Here is a 13,358-nt window from a genome sequence, read left to right on the forward strand (position 1 = left end):
TCTTCAGTTTTCCTTAAAAAGGTTAAGGGTGACCAGATTCTCAACATAATTAGTATTAACAACAAAGCATAAGGAATGCAAGCCAAAATAGGGAAAGAACAGATTAAAGAAATAGTTAGACATATTCAAGTCAGCATAGCCTGGTGAAATTCATACTGGGGTACTTAAGGAACTAGCTGAAGCAATTTCAGAACTGTTAGCAATTATCCTTAAACTCCTGGAGGATGAGTGTGGTCCCAGGGGACTGGAGAAGGGCAAACATAGTACTTATTTTTCAAAAGAGGAACAAAGAGAACCTGGGGAATTATAGACCAGGCATTATAGACCTGGGGAATTATAGACCTAACTTTGATACTTGGAAAGATATTGGAACAAATTAATAAACCATCAACTTGTAAACACCTGGAGGACAGTGGGGTTATAAGGAATAGTCAGCATGTTTATTGTCAAGAACAAATCATGCCAAACTAACTAAATTTCTTCTTTGATAGGGATACTGGCCTAGTGTATAGGGGAGAAGTGGTAGCTGCCAGATATCTTGATTTTTTAGTAAGGTTTTTGAGACAGTCACACAAGATATTCTCAAACACTACAAAATTGTGGTCTGGATTAAATTGTAATGTGGGTGTACAACTAGTTGAAAGACTATACTCAAAGGGTAGTTATCAATGGTTCACTGTCAAACTGGGAGGATGTTTCTAGTGCAGTCCCACAGGGGTCAGTCCTGGGTCTATTAACGTTCAATATTTTCTCTTGAATGACCTTGGATAATGGAAGTGAGTGTGCTTATAAAATTCCCAGATGACACCAAGCTGGGAGGAGTTGCAACCACATTGGATGACAGGATTAGAATTAAAAACAACCGTAACAAATTGAAGAATTGGTCTGAAATCAACAAAATGAAATTCAATAAAGTACAAAGTACTTCACTTAGGAAGGAAAAATCAAATGCACAACTACAAAATGGGGAATAACTGTCTAGGCAGTAGTATTGGTGAAAAGGATCTGGGGGTTATAGTGGATCATAAATTGAATGTGATGCAGCTGAGAAAAAGGATATCATCATTCTGGGGTGTGTTAACAAGAGTGGTGTATGCAGGACAGGGAAGGTCATTGTCCTGCTCTACTTGGTGCTGGTGAGGGCTCAGCTGAAATATTGTGTCCAGTTCTGGGCGCCACACTTTAGGAAAGATGTGGACAAACTGGAGACAGTCCAGAGGAGACCAACAAAACTGATAGGTTAAATTTGGGCATGTTTTTTCTTGAGCAAAGACGACTCAGGAAGAGGGGAATTTAAGGGTGTCATAAATATAAAGGGAAGGCTAACCATCTTTAAATCCCTCCTGGCCAGAGGAAAAAACCATTTCACCTGTAAAGGGTTAAGAAGCTAAAGATCACTGTGCTGGCACCTGGCCAAAATGACCAATGAGGAGACAAGATACTTTCAAAGCTGGAGGGGAGGGGAACAAAGGGTTCTCTCTCTCTGTGTTTTTTGCCTTTGCCGGGACCAGAGCAGGAATGCAGGTCAGAACTCCTGTAAAAAACCAGTGAGCAATCTAGTTAGATATGCGTCAGATTCTGTTTTTTGTTTAAATGGCTGATAAAATAAGTTGTGCTGAATGGAATGTATATTCCTGTTTTTTTGTCTTTTTGTAAATTAAGGTTTTGCCTAGAGGGATTCTCTGTTTTGAATCTGATTATCCTGTAAGGTATTTATCATCCTGATTTTACAGAGGTGATTCTTTTACTTCAATTAAAATTCTTCTTTTAAGAACCTGATTGCTTTTTCAGTGTTCTTAAGATCCAAGGGTTTGGGTCTGTGTTCACCTATGCAAATTGGTGAGGATTTTTAATCAAGCCCTCCCCAGGGAAGGGGGTGTAGGGCTTGGCAGGGGGGGATCTTGGGGGGAAAGACGTTTCCAAGCGGGCTCTTTCCCTGTTATATTTGTTAGACGCTTGGTAGTGGCAGCAATAAAGTCCAGGGACAAAAGGTAAAATAGTTTGTACCTTGGGGAAGTTTTAACCTAAGCTGGTAAAAATAAGGTGTCAAGGTTCCTCCCCCACTCTGAACTCTAGGGTACAGATGTGGGGACCTGCATGAAAAACCTCCTAAGCTTATCTTTACCAGCTTAGGTCAAAACTTCCAAGGACAGTATTTTGTACCTTGGGGATTGGCTGCTACCACCACCAAACAAATACTGGTTACTGGGGAAGAGCTGTTTGGAAATGTCTTTCCCTCAAAAATATTTCCCAAAGCCTTGCACCCCACTTCCTGGACAAGGTTTGGTAAAAAGCCTCACCAATTTGCCTAGGTGATTACAGACCTAGACACTTGGATCTTAAGAACAATGAACAATTCTCTCAACACTTGCACCCCCCCCTTTCCTGGGAAATGTTGGATAAAAAGCCTCACCAATTTGCATAGGTGACCACAGACCCAAACCCTTGGATCTGAGAACAATGAAAAAAACATTGTTTTCTTACAAGAAGACTTTTAATGGAAATAGAAGTAAATAGAAGTAAAGAAATCACCTCTGTAAAATCAGGATAGTAGATACCTTACAGGGTAATTAGATTCAAAACATAGAGAACCCCTCTAGGCAAAACCTTAAGTTACAAAAAAGATACACAGACAGAAATAGTTATTCTATTCAGCACAATTCTTTTCTCAGCCATTTAAAGAAATCATAATCTAACACATACCTAGCTAGATTACTTACTAAAAGTTCTAAGACTCCATTCCTGGTCTATCCCCGGCAGAAACAGCATATAGACAGGCAGAGACCCTTTGTTTCTCTCCCTCCTCCCAGCTTTTGAAAGTATCTTGTCTCCTCATTGGTCATTTTGGTCAAGGTGCCAGCGAGGTTACCTTTAGCTTCTTAACCCTTTACAGGTGAGAGGAGTTTTCCCCTGGCCAGGAGGGATTTCAAAGGGGTTTACCCTTCCCTTTATATTTATGACATAAGGTTAGGGGATTTTTCAGCAGGTCCCCACATCTGTACCCTAGAGTTCAGAGTGGGGAAGGAACTTTGACAAAGGGCTATTCTAAAGAGTAGTATGATCAATTGCTTGCCATGTCTACTGGATGTAGGACTAGAAGTAATGGGCTAAATGTGCAGCTAGGGACACTGAGGTTAGATAGAAGGAAAAACTTTCTAATTCTAAGAAGTTAAGCTGTGGAATATCCTTCTAAGGTAAGCTCTGGAATTCCCATCATTGGAGGTTTTTAAGAACAGGTTGGACAAACCCCTGTTAAGGATGTCTATACTTTCATGATCCTCCCTCAGCAGAGAGCTGGACTTGATGACTCCTCAAGGTCCCTTCCAGCCCTACATTTCTATGATTCTACAATATCTCCAAACTTAACTCTGCCCAGCCTCTCAGTACAAGTTAAAATTCTAACATCCTGAAAGAGAGAAGAAAAATATGAAAATGGTATAGGAGTTGAGGGGTGCACACAGTCCTGGTGTGGGGGGGGGAGGGTACACACAATCCTAAGGGGTGGGATGGTGAACCTGCTATAGGGAGAATGGGGGTGCAAACTGAGCCCCTGGCTTGGTGTGTATGTCATACACATAGCCCTTGGCGTGGTGTGGTGGGCAGAATAGGGAACCTGGCATTGGGGAAAGAGGAAATGAGGAGGTTGACTGGAGCGGCTTCTCCCTGCTCCACCCAACCTCATTAATATAGCTATTCACTGATCAGAGTAGTCATTACAGTTAACTGCTCTAGTCTGAGAAACATGCTTTCATCTCCCCCATTCTTCCCTCACCAGTAGTTGTGTGCTAGCCCTTCCTTCCTTCTCTTGCCAGGGTCTGTGTACCCCCCTTCCCCATTGTGCCAGAGTCCTAGTCTCCCCCCATGCCAGGAGCTCTGTGTGCCCCTGTATTTCCTCCTGATCTTTAGGGGCACTGAGGTTTTGAGACCAGAAAACAACCAGCATCAGGACAAAGGTTTGTAGTGGTATATATAGATTTGAGGGACTCAGCAACTTTAGGGACTCAGTTTTGATGTAATATACTTAGACTTCTGTAAGGTATTTGACTTGATACTACACAATTTATTAAAAAAATTGGAATATAAAATTAAAATGGCATCCATTAAATGGATTAAAAACTGGCAGGTCTCAAAATGTAACTATAAATGGAGAATCATCACTGAGCAAGTCTGTTTCGAGTGGGTCCCACTGGGATCAGTTCTTGGCCCTATGCTATTTAAGATTTTTATCAATGACTTGGAAGAAAAAATCATCACTGATAAAGCTTGCAGATGACTCAAAAAATGGGGAAGTGGTATATCATGAAGAGGACAAATCACTGAATCAGAGTGATATAGATTGATTGTGCCTAGTTTACCAAGCAAACAGTATGTACATGTAAATGTATACAAATAGGAACAAAGAATGTAGGCCATTTTTACACAGTGAGGGACTCTATGCTGGAAAGCAGTGACTCTGAAAGATTTGGGAGTCATGGTGGATAATCACCTGAACATGAGCTCCCAGTGTGAGGCTGTGGCCAAAAGAGCTAATGCGATCTTGGGATGCACAAACAGGGGAATCTTGTGTAGAGTTATTTGGCATTGCTAAAACTGCTTCTGGAATACTGTATCTACATTGATATCTTCATCATCTGGAAAAGAAGCCCTTGAGGAATCCCACCATTAACCTCAGCCTGGACCAGTCCACACAAGAGATCCACTTCCTGGACACTACAGTGCTAATAAGCGATGGTCACAAACACCACCCTATACCGGAAACCTACTGACCACTATTCCTACCTACATGCCTCCAGCTTTCATCCAGACCATACCACACGATCCATTGTCTACAGCCAAGCTCTGCAATACAACCGCATTTGCTCCAACCCCTCAGACAGAGAAACATCTACAAGATCTCTATCAAGCATTTTTACAACTACAATACCCACCTGCTGAAGTGAAGAAACAGTTTGACAGAGCCAGAAGAGTACCCAGAAGTCACCTACTACAGGACAAGCCTAACAAAGAAAATAACAGAACGCCACTAGCCATCACCTTCAGCCCCCAACTAAAACCTCTCCAACGCATCATCAAGGATCTACAACCTATCCTGAAGGACGACCCATCACTCTCACAGATTTCGGGAGACAGGCCAGTCCTTGCTTACAGACAGCCCCCCAACCTGAAGCAAATACTCACCAGCAACCACACAACAGAACCACTAACCCAGGAACCTATCCTTGCAACAAAGCCCATCGCCAACTGTGTCCACATATCTATTCAGGGGACACCATCATAAGGCCTAATCACATCAGCCACACTCTGAGGCTCGTTCATCTGCACATCTACCAATGTGATATGCCATCATGTGCCAGCAATGCCCCTCTGCCATGTACACTGGGCAAACTGGACAGTCTATGTAAAAGAATAAATGGACAAATCAAACGTCAAGAATTATAACATCCAAAAACCAGTTGGAGAACACTTCAATCTCTCTGGTCACTCGATTACAGACCTAAAAGTGGCAAGACTTCAATAAAAAAACTTCAAAAACAGACTCCAAGAAGAGACTGCTGAAATTTGAATTAATATGCAAACTGGATACAATTAACTTAGGCTTGAATAGAGACTGGGAGTGGATGGGTCATTACACAAAGTAAAACTATTTCCCCATGTTTATTCCCCCCCCCCCCGTTCCTCAGATGTTCTTGTCAACTGCTGGAAATGGCCCACCTTGATTATCACTACAAAAGGTCCCCCCCCACCCCACCCCGGCCCTGCTCTCCTGCTGGTAATAGCTCACCTTAAGTGATCACTCTGGTTACAGTGTGTATGGTAACACCCATTGTTTCATGTTCTCTATGTATATAAATGTTCCCACTGTATTTTCCACTGAATGCATCCGATGAAGTGAGCTGTAGCTCACAAAAGCTTATGCTCAAATAAATTGGTTAGTCTCTAAGGTGCCACAAATACTCCTTTTCTTTTTGCGAATGCAGACTACCACAGTTGCTGCTCTGAAACCTTTAGCTACTTCTGGTGCTCATGCTCCAAGATGAATGTTGATAAATTGAAGAGGGTATAGAGAAGAGTCAAGGATTAGAAAACATGAGCGCAATTTAAGTATCTTAACAAAGAAAGGGGTGTCGATTACAATGTGTAACAAACTACATGGGAAACAAATATTTAATAATTGGCTTTTAGCCTAGCAGAAAAATGTCTAACACCATCCAATGGCTGGAAGTTGAAGCAAGACAAATTCAGAATGGAAAGAAGGCATACATTTTTAACAGTGAGAGTAATTAACCCATGGGAACAATTTATCAAGGGTCATGGTAGAGTCTCCTATCACTGAGAATTTTATAATCAAGATGGGACAATTTCCTAAGACTTGCTTTAAGAATTATTTAGGGGAAGTTCTGTGGCCTGTGTTATACAGATCAGACTAGATGACCACAAAGTCCCTTCTAGCCTTAGAATCTATAAGGCTCACAGGAAGCTTTAGGCAGGAGACAAAGAGAGAGGCATGCTTTCATGGGGAAAAGGGGTTAGCTGCAGCGTCAGCCAAGATCAAGGGAAAAACGAGCTAACCTAGAAGGGGAGAAACTCTATGGTTCAGAAGTCAAGCCATGAGATGCAGCAGATCTGGACCCCAGCTCCAGAGTGGTGAGGAAACTGAGTTAGAAAAATGCATGTAGGGTTTATTATAGAGCTGTGCATTTCTCTTATTATCTTGCTCTTAGAGAGCTATGGGGTGTTAGAATCCTGTACCAAGTTTTTCTGCTTGCGTACAGCTATTGTGCCTTGAAGAGGTAAACTGTAAAACAGAAAGCTCACACCTTTGGGTGGCATTCTGGGAGAGGGTATAGGTATGGGGAGAGTCTTAAAGAGTCAGCACTGGTGCCAGTGACTGGACAGTCAGACTGTGGGGCCTCACCCAACGTAACTTGTGATAACTTATAAGATACTTTACTTCATATAACATGAAATCTCATAATGCATCTGACAACGTTATAGGTGAAGTGAAGGAAGTTCTTGGCTGCACTGAATGATTGGACTTAATGTAGTTTTGATACTCCATAGTCCTTGAAAATTAAACCTACCTGGTAACTACTCCTGCTATTCATGTAAAAAGTGTTTAAACTTACATTATTTTACCTCAAAAGCTTGGGGCCTCTAGCTAAACACTTGCCTCTTCCATAAACATCTTGAAGAACCAGGTTGAAAGGCTTGAATTTAGCATCCACATCATTGTACTCTTGTCATTTTGTAAGCAATAGGTCTTAGAGCACTTTGTAGAGGTAAAAACACGCTACTGGCATTTTAGTGGGTGCAAGTATAACATTTCTCTAGCAAGGTCTGCTCATGTAACAGTGTTGAATAGGAGTGATATTCTCTCCCCACCAAGTTACAGCTGAATTTAAAAATATATTCCCACATTTGCTAACTACCAATTCAACTTAAAACAAAACCAGAAAACAGGCAGAGAGACTAGAAAGACTTTAGCAGGACCCCCTACAAGCTGTGTTTAATACCTGTAAGCCCTTCCAAGCTTTGGTCAGGTAGCAGTGATCAGAAAAAATTTCAACCCTTAGCTAGCATTTGTATCACATATTAAACTCCCTACTAGAAAGTGTAGTTTTATATGGCTATAAATATATTCAATACCTGCATTCTGCAGTGGAATCTCCCCCCCCCCCCCAAAGGCTTGGAAACAGCGAGTCTAAAACCCCTCCTCAGACTAGACAATCATGCCATCTGTTAAGGACTGGTGGCTTAGCAGCTGCTACATGCAGCAATGCTAGTGAGTCTTACAGGATGTACAGGGTTATAAGACAGCTCAAGGGTACAGAAATCTGGAGCATAAAGGAGAATCAAGATGCTTGCTCTGTAACTCCAAGGCAAGTCTTATCAGATAAGCCTGTTTACTTTGACCTAGAAGGAAGAGAAGTTGTCTGCCTCTGACAATAGGGAAGCCTTACAGGTGCAAGACAGTGGTTTTTGTTTGTATGAGGCACACCTTCCCACCTTAATACAGATTAAAGTATGTTGAAATGCATGTTCATGTATCATCCCATCTCAGTGGATGAACGTGCAGACTCCTCCCCCCACCACTGTGTATACGACAAAAGCAGATTTCCAATGCTCAGCCACTCGGCTCTGAAGAGATTAAGGAGCTCTCATCTTCACCCAATATTTTATTTTTAGATTTAATCAACAGGATACTCAGCATGTACAAAAAAAATCAAATATAAAACAAGGCCTTGCATAAACATGGAAACTTATGGAAATGTTAACAGAAAACGATGGAAAGGACGAAGTGTTTAGCACAGAGATCTTAATTTTCAATGCCAGATTTTTCCTGTATGAAATGAGATTGCAGGTGGCTATCCTAGAGACTTCAGAACATCTACAAATCCTCATTCCTTTTTCCAAGAAGGTCAGAGATGCAAGTCTCATCTCCTGCTTTCCTGGGAGAGTCCCAGTCCATGAACCATCCTTCACAAGTTACCATCTAACGCTTCCTGAACGCAACCCGCTTTACCACATTCTGGGCTCCAAATTTTGCTATTAATTTGCTTCTGAGATTTTCATCTGCTTTTTGCAAATCTAAATCATCCTGTCTGCTCCATATAGGATATCCATCCAAGCGCTGGCTGTTATGTAAGAAGTAGGAAGTGGCCTCCACTTCACCACTGTTTTTCAGAAAGGCTTGTATAACAGTTGAGAGGTCCATGCTGAATTGCTCCATGAAGTGCTGTACTGTCTTCACTGCATCTGCCACCTCTGTGGGGGAAGGGCAAGTCCTTATGGGATTTTCCTCCTCTTGAGGCGGAGTTTCAGTTATAGCAGAGTCCTCAGCAGTTACCCATTCCTTCAGTTCCATTTTCTGACTGGAGGCTATTTTTTCAGGGGACTTCGGCTCTTCATCTTTTGCAGGATTTTCTTCCTGAAGGTCAGAGGTCTCATTTTCTGACTAAGAATAGAAGTTAGGGTGAGTGACATTCCACTATAACTCAGTCACACAAAACTGCGAAATTAGGAGTCCAGAGCAGTGCTGTCCTCCCCTCCTCCCATACGAATCCTTCTAAAGTATACTGATGTGTTGAACATAATACCTGTGCACAATAAAATCCAATAATCGAAGTACAGCAATGCACAGCACCAAGGATACAGTGGAATGTGGAAAGGCAGGAGACAAGGGATAGGAATTAAACTAAAATCTAACTAGTCAAAAATAAATTTGTCATTCTGAATTGTGTAAATCTGCTCAAGGCTCACACTCGCCTTGTGATACTAAAGCCTTCTAAACGGCCACTTTACAGCACTGAAACTTTCTCGCTCAGGGGTATGACCCCCCCACCCCCACCCCCCGCAATGCAAGTTTCAGTGCTGTAAAGTGGTGGTGCAGACAGTGCCCCAGTGCTGGACGCTGCGCTCCCAGCGCTGGTGGTGGGTTTTTTTGTTGTTTAACAGCACTGAGAGAGCTCTCCCAGCGCTGGTGCTGCAACTACACAGCCACGTTAAAGTGTTGCCGCAGCAGCACTTTAACGTTGATAGGGAAGGCATACCCTTAGTGAATAACTCCCTGCTTGCCAATGGAGCCTTAACACTTACAACTTAACTCAAGGTGACGGTGATGTGCAGATGACCATTCTTTATCAACCATGTTTGGTCTCTAACATCCTCCAAGTATCTGGCCACAGGGTCAAATTGGAAAAAATTAGTCATGCTCTTTTTACTTGATATGCCACGACACACCATTCATAGTAAGTTGTGTAGTTAATAATATCCTTCCATGCTTTAGCTAGCTGTGTAAAAGTTTAAAATGTTGACACTAAGATGTTTTCTAGGTGTTAACTCAGATGACTGACTATCTGGGAATCAATTGACTAGTCATAGTTTTGTAATTAACCTTAAATTGGAATAGAACTTGGGAAACATTTATTGCTGCTGAAGCTATTTTTGCTTCTTCATTATTAAAATGTAAGCCATTGGTATAAAAAAAAGCATGCTGTACCCCCATTAAGCTGTAATTGCCGAGCTAGAGAGCATAAATCTGCACCTGTGAATTAGAGAAAAATGCTTCACAGGATGGCATGCTCCAGATGCTGAGTCTTACACAAAGGCATTTTAGCCATATATTTTTTTTTTTATTTCAGTCAGTTCTGGGTAATTCTAAGAAGCAGTTTGTAAATTTATAACCATGAATGTCTGATGGTCATTCTCCAGGGAGATGTCTGGTGTAACCCATGTACTTATAACTTTATTGGAAAGGATGGGGTGTGTGCGCATACGTGTATATATATTTATTTTGCCAATACTATCCTCTCTTTGGCACCAACACAACACTCTACTCCCTCTCTGCTACCTTGATATACCAACCTGTTCTGACTAACCTCTGTATTGTTTTCCCCCAGCCACTGGTCCCATTGTTTTTCATGCCATACAGATATTGCACCCAGCTGATTTACCACCACTGTCAATTCCTGATTCAATGGTCAAGCTGAAAAGCATCAGAAGTGGGAAGCAGTCTTGGGAATGGTAAAGGTTTTAATTAGCAGGCAGGGCAGGCCTTGCTGTAAGCAGGGGCCCCAATATAGCCAGCTGCTGAAAACTCCTTTATCCCTGAACTAGCACACCCTAATTAATGTTACTACAAAGTCGTAGAAAGAATCAGCATCCTGGTGGTGTTCACACAGAAACAAAGTCATATTTAAGATTAAAGTTACTTATGAAGAAGGATTAAGTACATCTGAAGTTTCACTAGTTTGGGATTTTAATCTATACATCATAAAGCGTTCAACACATCTGTGTGATCACATTATGCAGATATAGCTGTCCAACTATGAATGTATACCTCACTGCCTTCAAATTCTTTGTTAGCCAGCTGGAAAAGGCTACCCCCTTTTGTTAATTGGTCTTGAACCACTCCTTGGGGTATATCGGCTACTTCCTTCCTCCAAAACTCTGTTAGAGAGAGAACGAGAACATTAGCATTTGTTATGCAACTGCAATGCTAATCATGACTTCAGATTACATTTCACATCCTACTGCCTGCTACGATTAATCAGTTTGGTAGTCTTCTAATCACTCTGAAAAGGTAACAAGAAACTCATGTTCTGGCAGAGTTAGTGGTTTCTGTCCATATGAGGTATAGAGTGAGGAAGTAATGGGTCTGCAACAACCATCTATGTTCAGTTTTAATAACTGAAAAGATTCTAGGCGTGATCCAAGGAATTAAACCAGTAAATATTACACTTGCCAAAAACATCACATATCAACCAACCCCAATTCATTCCCAGAGCACCATCCATCCGGTGCACTGAAACTATCACATCATTAAGACAACCTGCATCTGCACAAGGAAGCCAAAGGAAAGCCACCTGTATGACTTGAAATCTGGCATTTCCAAACTTTTAAGGTTACAAAGTCAAGAACTCAGTGCTCCTTAGATGTTTTACAGAACAGACTTATAAACTATAAGTTCAGAAGGGACAAACATGATCATCTAGTCTGACCTCCTGCACACTGTAGGCCACAGAACCTAAGCCACCCATTCCTGGAATAGACCCCTAACCTCTGGCTGAGTTATTGAAGTCCTCAAATCATGGTTTAAAGGCTTTAAGTTACAAAGAATGTACCATTTACACTAGTTTAAACCCGCAAGTGACCTGTGCCCTATGCTGCAGAGGAAGGCAAAAAGTATGTCAGCGTAGGTACTCTAACTTCCTGAGCGGTGGTAGTTACATTGACGGGAGAAAACCTCCTGTCAACATAGTGTTGTCTATGCTGGGGGTTAGGTTAGTATCACTACATCCATACCCCTGAGACACATTGTTACACTGACCTAAGTTCCTTGTGTAGACCAAACCTCAATAGCTTGTGGCAATGAATTAACTGTTTAAGCTGTTTAAGCTTAACTGTTAAGATAAATATTTCCTTTGATCAATTTTAAATTTGCCATCTTTCATGTCCTTGTATTAGGATAGGAAAATTAGCATTACCCAGTTTATTTTTACTACACCACTTATTTTGTATAATATCTATTGTACCTTCCTACTCAACTCTTCTCTAAACAGTCACAGTGTTTTCTCTCTCCTCACATGAAAGCCTTTCCACACTAATTTCACTGCCCATCTGATCTTTGTGCTCTCTTTCTCAAGACAATCTACCCGAATTGAACAAAGGATTCCTGCAGATGTCATGCCATTACATTATGATTTAACTCTGTTCAGCCTAAATTAGAATGAAAAGCTCCCAGGTGTGCCTATTACACTGTGGGACAGTTTCCAAGGAATGTGGGGTAACTCCAGGCTTGGGGCATTTCCAGCCAGACTCCCCAAAGCACTGTAAGGAAGAGCCTAGTGGAGGAAACACTAGATCTACTGCAGCTGTTGCAGCTCAGGTTTCTAGGATTTCATGAGGCCAGGTCACGGAGGTGGGTTTACCAGCTGTGTACCGGCTATGCTCCCCGAACCCAATGGCTGAAGGAATGCTGGTCTCCACGGCTGACCAAGTGCTTGCAGGCAGGGTCGGGGGTGGCACTTATCCCCGCGGCACACACCGGTGGAGACACTACACGCGGCAGCGGCAGAGCCGGGAACGAAGCCCAGCAAGTCTCTGCCTCCCAAGGGCCCGCCCCGCCCCCGCCGCCCCCGCCGGTCCGCACCGCTGTCCGCCGGCTGCCAGGCGCTCCGGGGGAGGCCGCGGGGCGGCGCGGGGCCGGGGCCGGGCCCAGGCCCGCCCAGCAGGTACTTGTGCTCCTGGCCCCGCAGGCGCCGCAGGTAGCGGTCCCGCATGGCTTGCCAGGAGTGCGGCGTCAGGCGGGCCCGCTCCATCTCCTTCCAGAGCGCGGTGCCGGTGACGCCGCCCTGCGCCCGGCCCCGCACGTGCAGCAGGATGGCCTCGTCCTCCGAGCCCGTGAAGGCAGAGCGGCCGGCCCGGGCCGGGGCCGGGGCCGGGGCCGGGCCCGGGGCCGCCGCCAGCCGCCAGCGCTCCAGCGGCAGCCGCTCGTTGCTCTCCACGCAGCGCCGCACGTACTCGCTGGAGACGAAGTTGCCCGTGGCCCCCCGCTCGTCGGGCTGGGCCAGCAGCACCGCGCCCGGCTCCTGCACGCGGCAAAGGCGCCCGCCGCCCGCCAGGATCAGCGGCGCGAGCTGCAGCTTGGCGGGCCCGGGCCGCACGTAGAAGCGCATGGGGCTGCCATCGTCCTGCAGGAACAGCGTCCGCGAGCGAGCGGGGCCCGCGCGCCCCAAGGCCATGGGCGGGCGCCGCCGACGCGCGGCCTGGCTCGCACCTGGAGCCTTCCCGCCACCCAGGGTGCGCGCGCCCGCAGCCCCGCCCCTTCCTCTCTGCGCGCGCGCCTAAACCAGGCT

At 44.1% G+C, this 13,358-nt stretch overlaps 1 protein-coding gene across 1 annotated transcript; it reads right to left on the minus strand.

Annotated features, from left to right (window-relative positions):
- Positions 1 to 8,159: 8,159 nt before the first annotated feature.
- TERF2IP (TERF2 interacting protein) lies at positions 8,160 to 13,244 on the minus strand (the record flags this gene model as incomplete). Its single annotated transcript, XM_084644261.1, has 3 exons — positions 8,160 to 8,956; positions 10,841 to 10,950; positions 12,653 to 13,244. The coding sequence occupies 3 exons, from the start codon at positions 13,242 to 13,244 to the stop codon at positions 8,495 to 8,497; spliced, it is 1,164 nt and encodes a 387-aa protein (XP_084500387.1). The 3' UTR covers positions 8,160 to 8,494.
- Positions 13,245 to 13,358: the final 114 nt, after the last annotated feature.

The sequence above is a fragment of the Lepidochelys olivacea genome (assembly GCF_965140295.1).
Source record: "Lepidochelys olivacea isolate rLepOli2 genome assembly, chromosome: 12".
Lineage (NCBI taxonomy): Eukaryota > Metazoa > Chordata > Testudines > Cheloniidae > Lepidochelys > Lepidochelys olivacea.